Source organism: Cetorhinus maximus, chromosome 20 (genome assembly GCF_964194155.1).
Source record: "Cetorhinus maximus chromosome 20, sCetMax3.hap1.1, whole genome shotgun sequence".
NCBI classification, from domain to species: domain Eukaryota; kingdom Metazoa; phylum Chordata; class Chondrichthyes; order Lamniformes; family Cetorhinidae; genus Cetorhinus; species Cetorhinus maximus.
Genome location: NC_135898.1, coordinates 42,788,292 through 42,811,880, shown reverse-complemented (window position 1 = coordinate 42,811,880; position 23,589 = coordinate 42,788,292). Strand labels below are relative to the sequence as shown.

At 47.1% G+C, this 23,589-nt stretch overlaps 1 protein-coding gene across 1 annotated transcript in view; it reads right to left on the bottom strand.

Annotated features, from left to right (window-relative positions):
* Window positions 1-421: 421 nt before the first annotated feature.
* The window catches only part of papss2b (3'-phosphoadenosine 5'-phosphosulfate synthase 2b), a 130,859-nt gene continuing 107,691 nt past the window's right edge, over window positions 422-23,589 (bottom strand). Inside the window, exon 12 of the mRNA XM_078565947.1 lies at window positions 422-702. Within this exon, the coding sequence (XP_078422073.1) occupies window positions 561-702 (142 nt within the window). The 3' untranslated portion in view covers window positions 422-560. The remainder of the gene's footprint in view (window positions 703-23,589) is intronic.

The following is a 23,589-nucleotide window of genomic DNA, read 5'->3' as shown; positions in this document are numbered from 1 at the left end:
TAGAGCATGTCAGGGTAAAAACTGACTTGTACTTGCTACAAATTTTAATATTTACACATTCTGTACAAGGTTACACAGGACCTGGCAACAATCTGACTCTTTAGATTGCACTAAAAGTGCAGTTTGTCAACATTTGAGGTAATTCAACTTAATGCAAACCACCAACAGGAAACACTTAGAACAGTGTTGCATTCACTTTGAGAAGTAACTCCATATAATGTTAAAACATCTCAAATTGTTCCCACCTATGCTTGGTTATTACTTTATATATTAATATGAAGTTAATGGCTACAGCAATGGACCAAAAAGAATTTTACATTTATTTAACCATGATAAGGAAATAAATAGCATTTTAACAATTGCAATGAACAGTAACCTATTTTCCCAGCTAGGTTTTCATTCTGTCATTTGGAAACCAATTGTTAATAACTGTAAATCAAATCAAATTAAGATTTAATAATTGCATGAATTAAGAGAATAGAGAGAAGGAAAAATTGCAAGTAAGGAAAGAGCTAATTGACATTTCACACTCCAAAAACTGCCCTTTGTATCGTAAAACTTTAATTGTTCTTTTCCAGTGAGGAATAGTATTCAGTCAGCACCCTCCAAGCCTTGAGAGCCATGAAGCCATCAGGTGGATTTTTATTTTCACGAGCGAGCGCTCTCATACGAGTACCAGAGATGAAATCAAAACTTTGATGTCTAAAATAAATAGCCATGAGATATATTAGTAAACTTAGCATTTAAAATGTTCATATTCACCATTCATTGATGACAATCATGTTAAACTGAAGGGGTGAAGTTTGTTTCAGATGAACCAGTGATAGTGAACTGGGTGATGGTGAACTGGATGATGGTGAACTGCGTAATTGTGAACTGGCAATAGTGAATTGGGTGATGGGGAATTGGGTGATGGTGAATTGGAGATAGTGAACTGGGCCATGGTGAACTGGGCCATAGTGAACTGGGTAATAATCAACTAGGTGGTAACGAACTGGTGATAGTAAACTGGGTGATAATGAACTAGTTGATAATGAACTGGGCAATGGTGAACTGGGTGATAGTGAACTGGGTAATCAACTGGGTAATAATGAACTAGGTGATAATGAACTGGGCGATGGTGAACTGGGTGATGGTGAACTGGGCGAAAGTGAACTGAGCGATGGTGAACTGGGTGATAATCCAGTGGATGATAATGAACTGGCGATCGTGAACTGGGTGATGGTGAACTGGGTGATGGTGAACTGGGTGATGATGAACTGGGTGACGATGAACTGGGAGATGATGAACTGGGTGATAATGAACTGGGTGATAATGAACTGGGTGATAATGAACTGGGTGACAATGAACTGGGTGACGATGAACTGGGTGATGGTGAACTGGGTGATGGTGAACTGGGTGATAATGAACTGGGTGATGGTGAACTGGCTGATGGTGAACTGGGTGATGGTGAACTGGATGATGGTGAACTGGGTGATGGTGAACTGGGTGATAATGAATGTGTGATAATGAACTGAGTGATGGTGAACTGGGTGATAATGAACTGGGTGATGGTTAACTGGGTGATAATGAACTGGATGATGGCGAAGTGGGCGATGGTGAGGTGGGCGACAATGAACTGGGTGATGGCGAATTGGGCCATGGTGAACTGGGTGATGGTGATCTGGGTGATGATGAACTGGGTGACGATGAACTGGGCGATAATGAACTGGGTGACGATGAACTGGGCGATGATGAACTGGGTGATAATGAACTGGGTGACGATGAACTGGGTGATGGTGAACTGGGTGATGGTGAACTGGGCGATGATGAACTGGGTGATAATGAACTGGGTGACGATGAACTGGGTGATGGTGAACCGGGTGATGGTGAACTGGGCGATGATGAACTGGGCGATAATGAACTGGGCGATGATGAACTGGGCGATGATGAACTGGGCGATGATGAACTGGGTGACGATGAACTGGGTGACGATGAACTGGGTGACGATGAACTGGGTGACGATGAACTGGGCGATGATGAACTGGGTGACGATGAACTGGGTGACGATGAACTAGGCGATGATGAACTGGTTGACGATGAACTGGGCGATGATGAACTGGGTGACGATGAACTGGGTGATAATGAACTGGGTGACGATCAACTGGGTGATAATGAACTGGGTGATGGTGAACTGGGTGATGGTGAACTGGGTGATGGTGAACTGGATGATGGTGAACTGGGTGATAATGAATGTGTGATAACGAACTGGGTGATGGTGAACTGGGTGATAATGAACTGGGTGATGGTGAACTGGGTGATAATGAACTGGGTGATGGTTAACTGGGTGATAATGAACTGGGTGATGGTGAACTGGGTGATAATGAACTGGGTGATGGTGAACCGGGTGATAATGAACTGGGTGATAATGAACTGGGTGATGGCGAAATGGTTGATGGTGAAGTGGGCGACAATGAACTGGGTGATGGTGAATTGGGCGATGGTGAACTGGGTGATGGTGAACTGGGTGATGGTGAAGTGGGCGACAATGAACTGGGTGATGGTGAACTGGGTGATGGTGAACTGGGCGATAATGAACTGGGTGATAATGAACTGGGGGATAATGAACTGGGTGATGGTGAACTAGGTGATAATGAACTGGGTGATAATGAACTGGGTGATAATGAACTGGGTGATGGTGAACTGGGTGATAATGAACTGGGCGATGGTGAACTGGGCGATAATGAACTGGGTGATAATGAACTGGGTGATAATGAACTGGGTGAGAATGAACTGGGTGATAATGAACTGGGTGATGGTGAACTGGGCGATGATGAACTGGGTGATAATGAACTGGGTGACGATGAACTGGGTGATGGTGAACTGCGAGATGGTGAACTGGGTGATAATGAACTGGGCGATAATGAACTGGGCGATAATGAACTGGGTGACGATGAACTGGGCGATAATGAACTGGGTGATGATGAACTGGGTGATGGTGAACTGGGTGATGATGAACTGGGTGACGATGAACTGGGTGATAATGAACTGGGTGACGATGAACTGGGTGATAATGAACTGGGTGATGGTGAACTGGGTGAGGGTGAACTGGATGATGGTGATCTCGGTGATGGTGAACTGGGTGATAATGAATGTGTGATAATGAAATGGGTGATGGTGAACTGGGTGATAATGAACTGGGTGATGGTGAACTGGGTGATAATGAACTGAGTGATGGTTAACTGGGTGATAATGAACTGGGTGATGGTGAACTGGGTGATAATGAACTGGGTGATGGTGAACTGGGTGATAATGAACTTGGTGATGGCGGAGTGGGCGATGGTGAAGTGGGCGACAATGAACTGGGTGATGGTGAATTGGGTGATGGTGAACTGGGTGATGGTGAAGTGGGCGACAATGAACTGGGTGATGGTGAACTGGGTGATGGTGAACTGGGCGATAATGAACTGGGTGATAATGAACTGGGTGATAATGAACTGGGTGATAATGAACTGGGTGATGGTGAACTAGGTGATAATGAACTGGGTGATAAGGAACTGCGTGATAATGAACTGGGTGATGGTGAACTGGGTGATAATGAACTGGGCGATGGTGAACTGGGCGATAATGAACTGGGTGATAATGAACTGGGTGATAATGAACTGGGTGATAATGAACTGGGTGATGGTGAACTGGGCGATAATGAACTGGGTGATAATGAACTGGGTGATGGTGAACTGGGCTATAATGAACTGGGTGATAATGAACTGGGCGATAATGCACTGGGTGATAATGAACTGGGCGATAATGAACTGGGCGATAATGAACTGGGTGACGATGAACTGGGCGATAATGAACTGGGCGATGATGAACTGGGTGATGGTGAACTGGGTGATGATGAACTGGGTGACGATGAACTGGGCGATAATGAACTGGGTGACGATGAACTGGGCGATGATGAACTGGGTGACGATGAACTGGGTGATGGTGAACTGGGTGATAATGAACTGGGTGATAATGAACTGGGCGATAATGAACTGGGTGATAATGAACTGGGCGATAATGAATGTGTGATAATGAACTGAGTGATGGTGAACTGGGTGATAATGAACTGGGCGATAATGAACTGGGCGATAATGAACTGGGTGACGATGAACTGGGCGATAATGAACTGGGTGATGATGAACTGGGTGATGGTGAACTGGGTGATGATGAACTGGGTGACGATGAACTGGGTGATAATGAACTGGGTGACGATGAACTGGGTGATAATGAACTGGGTGATGGTGAACTGGGTGAGGGTGAACTGGATGATGGTGAACTCGGTGATGGTGAACTGGGTGATAATGAATGTGTGATAATGAACTGGGTGATGGTGAACTGGGTGATAATGAACTGGGTGATGGTGAACTGGGTGATAATGAACTGAGTGATGGTTAACTGGGTGATAATGAACTGGGTGATGGTGAACTGGGTGATAATGAACTGGGTGATGGTGAACTGGGTGATAATGAACTTAGTGATGGCGGAGTGGGCGATGGTGAAGTGGGCGACAATGAACTGGGTGATGGTGAATTGGGCGATGGTGAACTGGGTGATGGTGAACTGGGTGATGGTGAAGTGGGCGACAATGAACTGGGTGATGGTGAACTGGGTGATGGTGAACTGGGTGATAATGAACTGGGTGATAATGAACTGGGTGATAATGAACTGGGTGATGGTGAACTAGGTGATAATGAACTGGGTGATAAGGAACTGCGTGATAATGAACTGGGTGATGGTGAACTGGGTGATAATGAACTGGGCGATGGTGAACTGGGCGATAATGAACTGGGTGATAATGAACTGGGTGATAATGAACTGGGTGATAATGAACTGGGTGATGGTGAACTGGGCGATAATGAACTGGGTGATAATGAACTGGGTGATGGTGAACTGGGCTATAATGAACTGGGTGATAATGAACTGGGCGATAATGCACTGGGTGATAATGAACTGGGCGATAATGAACTGGGCGATAATGAACTGGGTGACGATGAACTGGGCGATAATGAACTGGGCGATGATGAACTGGGTGATGGTGAACTGGGTGATGATGAACTGGGCGAAGATGAACTGGGCGATAATGAACTGGGTGACGATGAACTGGGCGATGATGAACTGGGTGACGATGAACTGGGTGATGGTGAACTGGGTGATAATGAACTGGGTGATAATGAACTGGGCGATAATGAACTGGGTGATAATGAACTGGGCGATAATGAATGTGTGATAATGAACTGAGTGATGGTGAACTGGGTGATAATGAACTGGGTGATGGTTAACTGGGTGATAATGAACTGGGTGATGGCGAAGTGGGCGATGGTGAAGTGGGCGACAATGAACTGGGTGATGGTGAATTGGGCGATGGTGAACTGGGTGATGGTGAACTGGGTGATGATGAACTGGGTGACGATGAACTGGGCGATAATGAACTGGGTGACGATGAACTGGGCGATGATGAACTGGGTGATGGTGAACTGGGTGACGATGAACTGGGTGATAATGAACTGGGTGATGGTGAACTGGGCGATGATGAACTGGGTGATAATGAACTGGGTGACGATGAACTGGGTGATGGTGAACATGGTGATGGTGAACTGGGCGATGATGAACTGGGTGATAATGAACTGGGCGATGATGAACTGGGCGACGATGAACTGGGTGATGGTGAACTGGGCGATAATGAACTGGGCGATAATGAACTGGGCGATAATGAACTGGGCGGTAATGAACTGGGTGATAATGAACTGGGCGATAATGAACTAGGCGATAATGAACTGGGTGATGATGAACTGGGTGATGGTGAACTGGGCGATAATGAATGTGTGATAATGAACTGAGTGATGGTGAACTGGGTGATAATGAACGGGGTGATGGTTAACTGGGTGATAATGAACTGGGTGATGGCGAAGTGGGCGATGGTGAAGTGGGCGACAATGAACTGGGTGATGGTGAATTGGGCGATGGTGAACTGGGTGATGGTGAACTGGGCGATAATGAACTGGGTGATAATGAACTGGGTGATAATGAACTGGGTGATGGTGAACTAGGTGATAATGAACTGGGTGATAATGAACTGCGTGATAATGAACTGGGTGATGGTGAACTGGATGATAATGAACTGGGCGATGGTGAACTGGGCGATAATGAACTGGGTGATAATGAACTGGGTGATAATGAACTGGGTGATGGTGAACTGGGCGATAGTGAACTGGGTGAAAATGAACTGGGTGATGGTGAACTGGGCTATAATGAACTGGGTGATAATGAACTGGGCGATAATGAACTGGGTGATAATGAACTGGGGGATAATGAACTGGGCGATAATGAACTGGGTGACGATGAACTGGGCGATAATGAACTGGGCGAGGATGAACTGGGTGATGGTGAACTGGGTGATGATGAACTGGGTGACGATGAACTGGGCGATAATGAACTGGGTGACGATGAACTGGGCGATGATGAACTGGGTGACGATGAACTGGGTGATGGTGAACTGGGTGATAATGAACTGGGTGATAATGAACTGGGCGATAATGAACTGGGTTATAATGAACTGGGCGATAATGAACTGGGTGATGGTGAACTGGGTGATAATGAACAGGGCGATAATGAACTGGGCGATAATGAACTGGGTGATGGTGAACTGGGTGATAATGAACTGGGCGATAATGAACTGGGTGATGGTGAACTGGGTGATAATGAACTGGGCGATGATGAACTGGGCGATAATGAACTGGGTGATAATGAACTGGGCGATAATGAACTGGGCGATAATGAACTGGGTGATAATGAACTGGGCGATGGTGAACGGGGCAACAGTGAACTTGATGATGGTGAGCTGGGTGCTAATGAACTGGGCGATAATGAACTGGGCGATAATGAAATGGGCGATAATGAACTGGGTGATGGTGAACTGGGCGATAATGAACTGGGCGATAATGAACTGGGCGATAATGAACTGGGTGATGGTGAACAGGGTGATAATGAACTGGGCGATAATGAACTGGGCGATAATGAACTGGGTGATGATGAACTGGGTGATGGTGAACTGGGTGATGGTGAAATGGGTGATAATGAATGTGTGATAATGAACTGAGGGATGGTGAACTGGGTGATAATGAACTGGGTGATGGTTAACTGGGTGATAATGAACTGGGTGATGGCAAAGTGGGCGATGGTGAAGTGGGCGACAATGAACTGGGTGATGGTGAATTGGGCGATGGTGAACTGGGTGATGGTGAACTGGGTGATGATGAACTGGGTGACGATGAACTGGGCGATAATGAACTGGGTGACGATGAACTGGGCGATGATGAACTGGGTGATGGTGAACTGGGTGACGATGAACTGGGTGATAATGAACTGGGTGATGGTGAACTGGGCGATGGTGAACTGGGTGATAATGAACTGGGTGACGATGAACTGGGTGATGGTGAACTGGGCGATGATGAACTGGGTGATAATGAACTGGGCGACGATGAACTGGGCGACGATGAACTGGGCGACGATGAACTGGGTGACGATGAACTGGGTGACGATAAACTGGGTGACGATGAACTGGGCGATGATGAACTGGGTGACGATGAACTGGGTGACGATGAACTGGGCGATGATGAACTGGTTGACGATGAACTGGGTGATGATGAACTGGGTGACGATGAACTGGGTGATAATGAACTGGGTGACGATGAACTGGGTGATAATGAACTGGGTGATGGTGAACTGGGTGATGGTGAACTGGGTGATGGTGAACTGGATGATGGTGAACTCGGTGATGGTGAACTGGGTGATAATGAATGTGTGATAATGAACTGGGTGATGGTGAACTGGGTGATAATGAACTGGGTGATGGTGAACTGGGTGATAATGAACTGGGTGATGGTTAACTGGGTGATAATGAACTGGGTGATGGTGAACTGGGTGATAATGAACTGGGTGATGGTGAACTGGGTGATAATGAACTGGGTGATAATGAACTGGGTGATGGCGAAATGGGCGATGGTGAAGTGGGCGACAATGAACTGGGTGATGGTGAATTGGGCGATGGTGAACTGGGTGATGGTGAACTGGGTGATGGTGAAGTGGGCGACAATGAACTGGGTGATGGTGAACTGGGTGATGGTGAACTGGGCGATAATGAACTGGGTGATAATGAACTGGGTGATAATGAACTGGGTGATGGTGAACTAGGTGATAATGAACTGGGTGATAATGAACTGGGTGATAATGAACTGGGTGATGGTGAACTGGGTGATAATGAACTGGGAGATGGTGAACTGGGCGATAATGAACTGGGTGATAATGAACTGGGTGATAATCAACTGGGTGATGGTGAACTGGGCGATAATGAACTGGGTGATAATGAACTGGGTGATAATGAACTGGGTGATGGTGAACTGGGCTATAATGAACTGGGTGATAATGAACTGGGCGATAATGAACTGGGTGATAATGAACTGGGCAATAATGAACTGGGCGATAATGAACTGGGTGACGATGAACTGGGCGATAATGAACTGGGTGATGATGAACTGGGTGATGGTGAACTGGGTGATGATGAACTGGGTGACAATGAACTGGGCGATAATGAACTGGGTGACAATGAACTGGGTGATAATGAACTGGGTGATGGTGAACTGGGTGAGGGTGAACTGGATGATGGTGAACTCGGTGATGGTGAACTGGGTGATAATGAATGTGTGATAATGAACTGGGTGATAGTGAACTGGGTGATAATGAACTGGGTGATGGTGAACTGGGTGATAATGAACTGGGTGATGGTTAACTGGGTGATAATGAACTGGGTGATGGTGAACTGGGTGATAATGAACTGGGTGATGGTGAACTGGGTGATAATGAACTTGGTGATGGCGAAGTGGGCGATGGTGAAGTGGGCGACAATGAACTGGGTGATGGTGAATTGGGCGATGGTGAACTGGGTGATGGTGAACTGGGTGATGGTGAAGTGGGCGACAATGAACTGGGTGATGGTGAACTGGGTGATGGTGAACTGGGCGATAATGAACTGGGTGATAATGAACTGGGTGATAATGAACTGGGTGATAATGAACTGGGTGATGGTGAACTAGGTGATAATGAACTGGGTGATAATGAACTGCGTGATAATGAACTGGGTGATGGTGAACTGGGTGATAATGAACTGGGCGATGGAGAACTGGGCGATAATGAACTGGGTGATAATGAGCTGGGTGATAATGAACTGGGTGATGGTGAACTGGGCGATAATGAACTGGGTGATAATGAACTGGGTGATAATGAACTGGGTGATGGTGAACTGGGCTATAATGAACTGGGTGATAATGAACTGGGCGATAATGAACTGGGTGATAATGAACTGGGCGATAATGAACTGGGCGATAATGAACTGGGTGACGATGAACTGGGCGATAATGAACTGGGCGATGATGAACTGGGTGATGGTGAACTGGGTGATGATGAACTGGGTGACGATGAACTGGGCGATAATGAACTGGGTGACGATGAACTGGGCGATGATGAACTGGGTGACGATGAACTGGGTGATGGTGAATTGGGTGATAATGAACTGGGTGATAATGAACTGGGCGATAATGAACTGGGTGATAATGAACTGGGCGATAATGAACTGGGTGATGGTGAACTGGGCGATAATGAACTGGGCGATAATGAACTGGGTGATAATGAACTGGGTGATGGTGAACTGGGCGATAATGAACTGGGTGATAATGAACTGGGTGATAATGAACTGGGTGATGGTGAACTGGGCTATAATGAACTGGGTGATAATGAACTGGGCGATAATGAACTGGGTGATAATGAACTGGGTGATAATGAACTGGGCTATAATGAACTAGGTGATAATGAACTGGGCGATAATGAACTGGGTGATAATGAACTGGGCGATAATGAACTGGGCGATAATGAACTGGGTGACGATGAACTGGGCGATAATGAACTGGGTGATGATGAACTGGGTGATGGTGAACTGGGTGATGATGAACTGGGTGACGATGAACTGGGCGATAATGAACTGGGTGACGATGAACTGGGTGATAATGAACTGGGTGATGGTGAACTGGGTGAGGGTGAACTGGATGATGGTGAACTCGGTGATGGTGAACTGGGTGATAATGAATGTGTGATAATGAACTGGGTGATGGTGAACTGGGTGATAATGAACTGGGTGATGGTGAACTGGGTGATAATGAACTGGGTGATGGTTAACTGGGTGATAATGAACTGGGTGATGGTGAACTGGCTGATAATGAACTGGGTGATGGTGAACTGGGTGATAATGAACTTGGTGATGGCGAAGTGGGCGATGGTGAAGTGGGCGATAATGAACTGGGTGATGGTGAATTGGGCGACGGTGAACTGGGTGATGGTGAACTGGGTGATGGTGAAGTGGGCGACACTGAACTGGGTGATGGTGAACTGGGTGATGGTGAACTGGGCGATGGTGAACTGGGTGATAATGAACTGGGTGATAATGAACTGCGTGATAATGAACTGGGTGATGGTGAACTGGGTGATAATGAACTGGGCGATGGTGAACTGGGTGATAATGAACTGGGTGATAATGAACTGGGTGATGGTGAACTGGGCTATAATGAACTGGGTGATAATGAACTGGGCGATAATGAAATGGGTGGTAATGAACTGGGCGATAATGTACTGGGCGATAATGAACTGGGTGACGATGAACTGGGCGATAATGAACTGGGCGATGATGAACTGGGTGATGGTGAACTGGGTGATGATGAACTGGGTGACGATGAACTGGGCGATAATGAATTGGGTGACGATGAACTGGGCTATGATGAACTGGGTGACGATGAACTGGGTGATGGTGAACTGGATGATAATGAACTGGGTGATAATGAACTGGGCGATAATGAACTGGGTGATAATGAACTGGGCGATAATGAACTGGGTGATGGTGAACTGGGTGATAATGAACTGGGCGATAATGAACTGGGCGATAATGAACTGGGTGATAATGAACTGGGCGATAATGAACAGGGCGATAATGAACTGGGTGACGATGAACTGGGCGATAATGAACTGGGCGATGATGAACTGGGTGATGGTGAACTGGGTGATGATGAACTGGGTGACGATGAACTGGGCGATAATGAACTGGGTGACGATGAACTGGGCGATGATGAACTGGGTGACGATGAACTGGGTTATGGTGAACTGGGTGATAATGAACTGGGTGATAATGAACTGGGCGATAGTGAACTGGGTGATGGTGAACTGGGTGATAATGAACTGGGCGATAATGAACTCGGCGATAATGAACTGGGTGATGGTGAACTGGGTGATAATGAACTGGGCGATAATGAACTGGGTGATGGTGAACTGGGTGATAATGAACTGGGCGATGATGAACTGGGCGATAATGAACTGGGTGATAATGAACTGGGCGATAATGAACTGGGCGATAATGAACTGGGTGACGATGAACTGGGTGATAATGAACTGGGTGATGGTGAACTGGGTGATGGTGAACTGGGTGATGGTGAATTGGATGATGGTGAACTCGGTGATGGTGAACTGGGTGATAATGAATGTGTGATAATGAACTGGGTGATGGTGAACTGGGTGATAATGAACTGGGTGATGGTGAACTGGGTGATAATGAACTGGGTGATGGTTAACTGGGTGATAATGAACTGGGGGATGGTGAACTGGGTGATAATGAACTGGGTGAAGGGGAACTGGGTGATAATGAACTGGGTGATAATGAACTGGGTGATGGCGAAATGGGCGATGGTGAAGTGGGCGACAATGAACTGGGTGATGGTGAATTGGGCGATGGTGAACTGGGTGATGGTGAACTGGGTGATGGTGAAGTGGGCGACAATGAACTGGGTGATGGTGAACTGGGTGATGGTGAACTGGGCGATAATGAACTGGGTGATAATGAACTGGGTGATAATGAACTGGGTGATGGTGAACTAGGTGATAATGAACTGGGTGATAATGAACTGGGTGATGGTGAACTGGGTGATAATGAACTGGGCGATGGTGAACTGGGCGATAATGAACTGGGTGATAATGAACTGGGTGATAATGAACTGGGTGATGGTGAACTGGGCTATAATGAACTGGGTGATAATGAACTGGGCGATAATGAACTGGGTGATAATGAACTGGGCGATAATGTACTGGGCGATAATGAACTGGGTGACGATGAACTGGGCGATAATGAACTGGGCGATGATGAACTGGGTGATGGTGAACTGGGTGATGAAGAACTGGGTGACGATGAACTGGGCGATAATGAATTGGGTAACGATGAACTGGGCTATGATGAACTGGGTGACGATGAACTGGGTGATGGTGAACTGGATGATAATGAACTGGGTGATAATGAACTGGGCGATAATGAACTGGGTGATAATGAACTGGGCGATAATGAACTGGGTGATGGTGAACTGGGTGATAATGAACTGGGCGATAATGAACTGGGCGATAATGAACTGGGTGATGGTGAACTGGGTGATAATGAACTGGGCGATGATGAACTGGGTGATGGTGAACTGGGTGATGATGAACTGGGTGACGATGAACTGGGCGATAATGAACTGGGTGACGATGAACTGGGCGATGATGAACTGGGTGACGATGAACTGGGTTATGGTGAACTGGGTGATAATGAACTGGGTGATAATGAACTGGGCGATAGTGAACTGGGTGATGGTGAACTGGGTGATAATGAACTGGGCGATAATGAACTCGGCGATAATGAACTGGGTGATGGTGAACTGGGTGATAATGAACTGGGCGATAATGAACTGGGTGATGGTGAACTGGGTGATAATGAACTGGGCGATGATGAACTGGGCGATAATGAACTGGGTGATAATGAACTGGGCGATAATGAACTGGGCGATAATGAACTGGGCGATAATGAACTGGGTGATAATGAACTGGGTGATAATGAACTGGGCGATAATGAACTGGGTGATGGTGAACTGGGCAACAGTGAACTTGATGATGGTGAGCTGGGTGCTGATGAACTGGGCGATAATGAACTGGGCGATAATGAACTGGGCGATAATGAACTGGGTGATGGTGAACTGGGCGATAATGAACTGGGCAATAATGAACTGGGCGATAATGAACTGGGTGATGGTGAACTGGGTGATAATGAACTGGGCGATAATGAACTGGGCGATAATGAACTGGGCGATAGTGAACTGGGTGATAATGAACTGGGCGATAATGAACTGGGTGATGGTGAACTGGGTGATGGTGAACTGGGTGATAATGAACTGGGTGATAATGAACTGGGTGATAATGAACTGGGCGATAATGAACTGGGCGATAATGAACTGGGTGACGATGAACTGGGCGATAATGAACTGGGTGATGATGAACTGGGTGATGGTGAACTGGGTGATGATGAACTGGGTGACGATGAACTGGGCGATAATGAACTGGGTGACGATGAACTGGGTGATAATGAACTGGGTGATGGTGAACTGCGTGATGGTGAACTGGTTGAAGGTGAACTGGGTGATGGTGAACTCGGTGGTGGTGAGCTGGGTGACAATGAATGTGTGATAATGAACTGGGTGATGGTGAACTGGGTGATAATGAACTGGGTGATGGTGAACTGGGTGATAATGAACTGGGTGATGGTGAACTGGGTGATAAAAAACTGGGTGATGGTGAACTGGGTGATAATGAACTGGGTGATGGTGAACTGGGTGATAATGAACTGGGTGATGGCGACGTGGGCAATGGTGAAGTGGGCGACAATGAACTGGGTGATGGTGAATTGGGCGATGGTGAACTGGGTGATGGTGAACTGGGTGATGGTGAAGTGGGCGACAATGAACTGGGTGATGGTGAACTGGGTGATGGTGAACTGGGTGATAATGAACTGGGTGATAATGAACTGGGTGATAATGAACTGGGTGATGGTGAACTGGGCTATCATGAACTGGGTGATAATGAACTGGGCGATAATGAACTGGGTGATAATGAACTGGGCGATAATGAACTGGGCGACAAATGAACTGGGTGACGATGAACTGGGCGATAATGAACTGGGTGATGATGAACTGGGTGATGGTGAACTGGGTGATGATGAACTGGGTGACGATGAACTGGGCGATAATGAACTGGGTGACGATGAACTGGGTGATAATGAACTGGGTGATGGTGAACTGGGTGTTGGTGAACTGGGTGATGGTGAACTGGGTGATGGTGAACTCGGTGGTGGTGAACTGCGTGATAATGAATGTGTGATAATGAACTGGGACATGGTGAACTGGGTGATAATGAACGGGGTGATGGTGAACTGGGCGATAATGAACTGGGTGATAATGAACTGGGTGATAATGAACTGGGTGATGGTGAACTGGGCGATAATGAATTGGGTGATAATGAACTGGGTGATAATGAACTGGGCGATAATGAACTGGGCGATAATGAACTGGGCGATAATGAACTGGGTGATGGTGAACTGGGTGATGATGAACTGGGTGACGATGAACTGGGCGATAATGAACTGGGTGACGATGAACTGGGGGATAATGAACTGGGTGATAATGAACAGGGTGATAATGAACTGGGTGATGGTGAACTGGGCGATAATGAACTGTGTGATAATGAACTGGGCGATAATGAACTGGGTGATAATGAACTGGGCGATAATCAACTGGGCGATAATGAACTGGGTGATAATGAACTGGGTGATGGTGAACTGGGTGATAATGAACTGGGTGATGGTGAACTGGGTGATAATGAACTGGGTGATGGTTAACTGGGTGATAATGAACTGGGTGATGGTGAACAGGGTGATAATGAACTGTGTGATGGTGAACTGGGTGATAATGAACATGGTGATGGCGAAGTGGGCGATGGTGAAGTGGGCGACAATGAACTGGGTGATGGTGAATTGAGCGATGGTGAACTGGGTGATGGTGAACTGGGTGATGGTGAAGAGGGCGACAATGAACTGGGTGATGGTGAACTGGGCGATAATGAACTGGGTGATAATGAACTGGGTGATAATGAACTGGGTGATGGTGAACTAGGTGATAATGAACTGGGTGATAATGAACTGCGTGATAATGAACTGGGTGATGGTGAACTGGGTGATAATGAACTGGGCGATGGTGAACTGGGCGATAATGAACTGGGTGATAATGAACTGGGTGATAATGAACTGGGTGATGGTGAACTGGGCGATAATGAACTGGGTGATAATGAACTGGGTGATAATGAACTGGGTGATGGTGAACTGCGCTATAATGAACTGGGTGATAATGAACTTGGCGATGATGAACTGGGCGATAATGAACTGGGCGATAATGAACTGGGCGATAATGAACTGGGTGATAATGAACTGGGCAATAATGAACTGGGTGATGGTGAACTGGGCAACAGTGAACTTGATGATGGTGAGCTGGGTGCTGATGAACTGGGCGATAATGAACTGGGCGATAATGAACTGGGCGATAATGAACTGGGTGATGGTGAACTGGGCGATAATGAACTGGGCAATAATGAACTGGGCGATAATGAACTGGGTGATGGTGAACTGGGTGATAATGAACTGGGCGATAATGAACTGGGCGATAATGAACTGGGCGATAGTGAACTGGGTGATAATGAACTGGGCGATAATGAACTGGGTGATGGTGAACTGGGTGATGGTGAACTGGGTGATAATGAACTGGGCGATAATGAACTGGGTGATAATGAACTGGGCGATAATGAACTGGGTGATGGTGAACTGGGTGATGGTGAACTGGGTGATAATGAACTGGGTGATAATGAACTGGGCGATAATGAACTGGGTGATAATGAACTGGGCGATAATGAACTGGGCGACAATGAACTGGGTGACGATGAACTGGGCGATAATGAACTGGGTGATGATGAACTGGGTGATGGTGAACTTGGTGATGATGAACTGGGTGACGATGAACTGGGCGATAATGAACTGGGTGACGATGAACTGGGTGATAATGAACTGGGTGATGGTGAACTGCGTGATGGTGAACTGGGTGAAGGTGAACTGGGTGATGGTGAACTCGGTGGTGGTGAGCTGGGTGACAATGAATGTGTGATAATGAACTGGGTGATGGTGAACTGGGTGATAATGAACTGGGTGATGGTGAACTGGGTGATAATGAACTGGGTGATGGTGAACTGGGTGATAATGAACTGGGTGATGGTGAACTGGGTGATAATGAACTGGGTGATGGTGAACTGGGTGATAATGAACTGGGTGATGGCGAAGTGGGCAATGGTGAAGAGGGCGACAATGAACTGGGTGATGGTGAATTGGGCGATGGTGAACTGGGTGATGGTGAACTGGGTGATGGTGAAGTGGGCGACAATGAACTGGGTGATGGTGAACTGGGTGATGGTGAAGTGGGTGATAATGAACGGGGTGATAATGAACTGGGTGATGGTGAACTGGGCTATCATGAACTGGGTGATAATGAACTGGGCGATAATGAACTGGGTGATAATGAACTGGGCGATAATGAACTGGGCGACAAATGAACTGGGTGACGATGAACTGGGCGATAATGAACTGGGTGATGATGAACTGGGTGATGGTGAACTGGGTGATGATGAACTGGGTGACGATGAACTGGGCGATAATGAACTGGGTGACAATGAACTGGGTGATAATGAACTGGGTGATGGTGAACTGGGTGTTGGTGAACTGGGTGATGGTGAACTGGGTGATGGTGAACTCGGTGGTGGTGAACTGCGTGATAATGAATGTGTGATAATGAACTGGGACATGGTGAACTGGGTGATAATGAACGGGGTGATGGTGAACTGGGTGATAATGAACTGGGTGGTGGTTAACTGGGTGATAATGAACTGGGTGATGGTGAACTGGGTGACGATGAACTGGGTGATAATGAACTGGGTGATGGTGAACTGGGCGATGATGAACTGGGTGACGATGAACTGGGTGACGATGAACTGGGTGATGGTGAACTGGGTGATGGTGAACTGGGCGATGATGAACTGGGTGATAATGAACTGGGCGATGATGAACTGGGCGACGATGAACTGGGTGACGATGAACTGGGTGACGATGAACTGGGTGACGATGAACTGGGCGATGATGAACTCGGTAACGATGAACTGGGTGACGATGAACTAGGTGATGATGAACTGGTTGACGATCAACAGGGCGATAATGAACTGGGCGATAATGAACTGGGTGACGATGAACTGGGCGATAATGAACTGGGCGATGATGAACTGGGTGATGGAGAACTGGGTGATGATGAACTGGGTGACGATGAACTGGGCGATAATGAACTGGGTGACGATGAACTGGGCGATGATGAACTGGGTGACGATGAACTGGGTGATGGTGAACTGGGTGATAATGAACTGGGTGATAATGAACTGGGCGATAATGAACTGGGTGATGGTGAACTGGGTGATAATGAACTGGGCGATAATGAACTGGGCGATAATGAACTGGGTGATGGTGAACTGGGTGATAATGAACTGGGCGATAATGAACTGGGTAATGATGAACTGGGCGATGATGAACTGGGCGATAATGAACTGGGTGATAATGAACTGGGCGATAATGAACTGGGCGATAATGAACTGGGTGATAATGAACTGGGCGATAATGAACTGGGTGATGGTGAACTGGGCAACAGTGAACTTGATGATGGTGAGCTGGGTGCTAATGAACTGGGCGATAATGAACTGGGCGATAATGAACTGGGCGATAATGAACTGGGTGATGGTCAACTGGGCGATAATGAACTGGGTGATAATGAACTGGGCGATAAAGAACTGGGTGATGGTGAACTGGGTGATAATGAACTGGGCGATAATGAACTGGGCGATAATGAACTGGGCGATAGTGAACTGGGTCATAATGAACTGGGCGATAATGAACTGGGTGATGGTGAACTGGGTGATGGTGAACTGGGTGATAATGAACTGGGTGATAATGAACTGGGCGATAATGAACTGGGTGATAATGAACTGGGTGATAATGAACTGGGCGATAATGAACTGGGCGATAATGAACTGGGCGATAATGAACTGGGCGACAATGAACTGGGTGACGATGAACTGGGCGATAATGAACTGGGTGATGATGAACTGGGTGATGGTGAACTGGGTGATGATCAACTGGGTGACGATGAACTGGGCGATAATGAACTGGGTGATGGTGAACTGGGTGATGGTGAACAGGGTGATGGTGAACTCGGTGGTGGTGAACTGGGTGATAATGAACGTGTGATAATGAACTGGGTGACGATGAACTGGGCGATAATAACCTGGGCGATGATGAACTGGGTGATGGTGAACTGGGTGATGATGAACTGGGTGACGATGAACTGGGCGATAATGAACTGGGTGACGATGAACTGGGCGATGATGAACTGGGTGACGATGAACTGGGTGATGGTGAACTGGGTGATAATGAACTGGGTGATAATGAACTGGGTGATGGTGAACTGGGTGATAATGAACGGGGCGATAATGAACTGGGCGATAATGAACTGGGTGATGGTGAACTGGGTGATAATGAACTGGGCGATAATGAACTGGGTGATGGTGAACTGGGTGATAATGAACTGGGCGATGATGAACTGGGCGATAATGAACTGGGTGAAAATGAACTGGGCGATAATGAACTGGGCGATAATGAACTGGGCGATGATGAACTGGGCGATGATGAACTGGTTGACGATGAACTGGGCGATGATGAACTGGGTGACGATGAACTGGGTGATAATGAACTGGGTGACGATGAACTGGGTGATAATGAACTGGGTGATGGTGAACTGGGTGATGGTGAACTGGGTGATGGTGAACTCGGTGATGGTGAACTGCGTGATAATGAATGTGTGATAATGAACTGGGTGATGGTGAACTGGGTGATAATGAACTGGGTGATGGTGAACTGGGTGATAATGAACTGGGTGATGGTTAACTGGGTGATAATGAACTGGGTGATGGTCGACGGGGTGATAATGAACTGGGTGATGGTGAACTGGGTGATAATGAATTGGGTGATAATGAACTGGGTGATGGCGAAATGGGCGATGGTGAAGTGGGCGACAATGAACTGGGTGATGGTGAATTGGGTGATGGTGAACTGGGTGATGGTGAAGTGGGCGACAATGAACTGGGTGATGGTGAACTGGGCGATAATGAACTGGGTGATAATGAACTGGGTGATAATAAACTGGGTGATAATAAACTGGGTGATAATGAACTGGGTGATGGTGAACTGGGTGATAATGAACTGGGCGATGGTGAACTGGGCGATAATGAACTGGGTGATAATGAACTGGGTGATAATGAACTGGGTGATGGTGAACTGGGCGATAATGAACTGGGTGATAATGAACTGGGTGATAATGAACTGGGCGATAATGAACTGGGCGATAATGAACTGGGTGACGATGAACTGGGCGATAATGAACTGGGTGATGATGAACTGGGTGATGGTGAACTGGGTGATGATGAACTGGGTGACGATGAACTGGGCGATAATGAACTGGGTGACGATGAACTGGGGTATAATGAACTGGGTGATAATGAACAGGGTGATAATGAACTGGGTGATGGTGAACTGGGCGATAATGAACTGGGTGATAATGAACTGGGCGGTAATGAACTGGGTGATAATGAACTGGGCGATAATCAACTGGGCGATAATGAACTGGGTGACGATGAACTGGGCGATAATGAACTGGGTGATGATGAACTGGGTGATGGTGAACTGGGTGATGATGAACTGGGTGACGATGAACTGGGCGATAATGAACTGGGTGACGATGAACTGGGTGATAGTGAACTGGGCGATGGTGAACTGGGTGAGGGTGAACGGGATGATGGTGAACTCGGTGATGGTGAACTGGGTGATAATGAATGTGTGATAATGAACTGGGTGATGGTGAACTGGGTGATAATGAACTGGGTGATGGTGAACTGGGTGATAATGAACTGGGTGATGGTTAACTGGGTGATAATGAACTGGGTGATGGTGAACTGGGTGATAATGAACTGTGTGAAGGTGAACTGGGTGATAATGAACTTGGTGATGGCGAAGTGGGCGATGGTGAAGTGGGCGACAATGAACTGGGTGATGGTGAATTGGGCGATGGTGAACTGGGTGATGGTGAACTGGGTGATGGTGAAGAGGGCGACAATGAACTGGGTGATGGTGAACTGGGTGATGGTGAACTGGGTGATGGTGAACTGGGTGATAATGAACTGGGCTATAATGAACTGGGCGATAATGAACTGGGTGATGGTGAACTGGGTGATAATGAACTGGGCGATAATGAACTGGGTGATGGTGAACTGGGTGATGATGAACTGGGCGATAATGAACTGGGTGATAATGAACTGGGCGATAATGAACTGGGTGATAATGAACTGGGTGATAATGAACTGGGCGATAATGAACTGGGTGATAATGAACTGGGCGATAATGAACTGGGTGATGGTGAACTGGGTGATAATGAACTGGGCGATAATGAACTGGGTGATGGTGAACTGGGTGATAATGAACTGGGCGATGATGAACTGGGCGATAATGAACTGGGTGATAATGAACTATGCGATAATGAACTAGGTGATAATGAACTGGGTGATAATGAACTGCGCGATAATGAACTGGGTGATGGTGAACTGGGTAACAGTGAACTTGATGATGGTGAGCTGGGTGCTAATGAACTGGGCGATAATGAACGGGGCGATAATGAACTGGGCGATAATGAACTGGGTGATGGTGAACTAGGCGATAATGAACTGGGCGATAATGAACTGGGCGATAATGAACAGGGTGATGGTGAACTGGGTGATAATGAACTGGGCGATAATAAACTGGGCGATAATGAACTGGGTGATGATGAACTGGGTGATGATGAACAGGGCGATAATGAACTGGGTGACGATGAACTGGGTGATAATGAACTGGGTGATGGTGAACTGGGTGATGGTGAACTGGGTGATGGTGAACAGGATGATGGTGAACTCGGTGATGGTGAACTGGGTGATAATGAATGTTTGATATTGAACTGGGGGATGTTGAACTGGGTGATAATGAACTGGGTGATGGTGAACTGGGTGATAATGAACTGGGTGATGGTTAACTGGGCGATAATGAAGTGGGTGATGGTGAACTGGGTGATAATGAACTGGGTGATGGTGAACTGGGTGATAATGAACTTGGTGATGGCGAAGTGGGCGATGTTGAAGTGGGCGACAATGAACTGGGTGATGGCGAATTGGGCGATGGTGAACTGGGTGATGGTGAACTGGGTGATGGTGAAGTGGGCGACAATGAACTGGGTGATGATGAACTGGGTGATGGTGAACTGGGCGATAATGAACTGGGTGATAATGAACTTGGTGATAATGAACTGGGTGATAATGAACTGGGTGATGGTGAACTAGGTGATAATGAACTGGGTGATAATGAACTGCGTGATAATGAACTGGGTGATGGTGAACTGGGTGATAATGAACTGGGTGATGGTGAACTGGGCTATAATGAACTGGGTGATAATGAACTGGGCGATAATGAACTGGGTGATAATGAACTGGGCGATAATGAACTGGGCGATAATGAACTGGGTGACGATGAACTGAGCGATAATGAACTGGGCGATGATGAACTGGGTGATGGTGAACTGGGTGATGATGAACTGGGTGACGATGAACTGGGCGATAATGAACTGGGTGACGATGAACTGGGCGATGATGAACTGGGTGACGATGAACTGGGTGATGGTGAACTGGGTGATAATGAACTGGGTGATAATGAACTGGGCGATAATGAACTGGGTGATGGTGAACTGGGTGATAATGAACTGGGCGATAATAAACTGGGCGATAATGAACTGGGTGATGGTGAACTGGGTGATAATGAACTGGGCGATAATGAACTGGGTGATGGTGAACTGGGTGATAATGAACTGGGCGATGATGAACTGGGCGATAATGAACTGGGTGATAATGAACTGGGCGATAATGAACTGGGTGATAATGAACTGGGTGATAATGAACTGGGCGATAATGAACTGGGTGATGGTGAACTGGGCAACAGTGAACTTGATGATGGTGACCTCGGTGCTAATGAACTGGGCGATAATGAACTGGGCGATAATGAACTGGGCGATAATGAACTGGGTGATGGTGAACTGGGCGATAATGAACTGGGCGATAATGAACTGGGCGATAAAGAACTGGGTGATGGTGAACTGGGTGATAATGAACTGGGCGATAATGAACTGGGCGATAATGAACTGGGCGATAGTGAACTGGGTGATAATGAACTGGGCGATAATGAACTGGGTGATGGTGAACTGGGTGATAATGAACTGGGTGATAATGAACTGGGCGATAATGAAGTGTGTGATAATGAACTGGGTGATAATGAAATGGGCGATAATTAATTGGGTGATAATGAACTGGGCGATAATGAACTGGGTGACGATGAACTGGGCGATAATGAACTGGGTGATGATGAACTGGGTGATGGTGAACTGGGTGATGATGAACTGGGTGACGATGAACTGGGCGATAATGAACTGGGTGACGATGAACCGGGTGATAATGAACTGGGTGATGGTGAACTGGGTGATGGTGAACTGGGTGATGGTGAACTCGGTGGTGGTGAACTGGGTGATGGTGAACTGGGTCATAATGAACTGGGTGATGGTGAACTGGGTGATAATGAACTGGGTGATGGTTAACTGGGTGATAATGAACTGGGTGATGGTGAACTGGGTGATAATGAACTGGGTGATGGTGAACTGGGTGATAATGAACTGGGTGATGGCGAAGTGGGCAATGGTGAAGAGGGCGACAATGAAATGGGTGATGGTGAACTGGGCGATGGTGAACTGGGTGATGGTGAACTGGGTGATGGTGAAGTGGGCGACAATGAACTGGGTGATGGTGAACTGGGTGATGGTGAACTGGGTGATAATGAACTGGGTGATGGTGAACTGGGTGATGGTGAACTGGGTGATAATGAACTGGGTGATAATGAACTGGGTGATAATGAACTGGGTGATGGTGAACTGGGTGATAATGAACTGGGTGATGGTGAACTGGGTGATAATGAACTGGGTGATGGCGAAGTGGGCAATGGTGAAATGGGCGACAATGAACTGGGTGATGGTGAATTGGGCGATGGTGAACTGGGTGATGGTGAACTGGGTGATGGTGAAGTGGGCGACAATGAACTGGGTGATGGTGAACTGGGTGATGGTGAACTGGGCGATAATGAACTGGGTGATAATGAACTGGGTGATAATGAACTGGGTGATAATGAACTGGGTGATAATGAACTGGGTGATGGTGAACTGGGCTATAATGAACTGGGTGATAATGAACTGGGCGATAATGAACTGGGTGATAATGAACTGGGCGATAATGAACTGGGCGACAGTGAACTGGGTGACGATGAACTGGGCGATAATGAACTGGCTGATGATGAACTGGGTGATGGTGAACTGGGCGATGATGAACTGGGCGATGATGAACTTGGTGATGGTGAACTGGGTGAAGGTG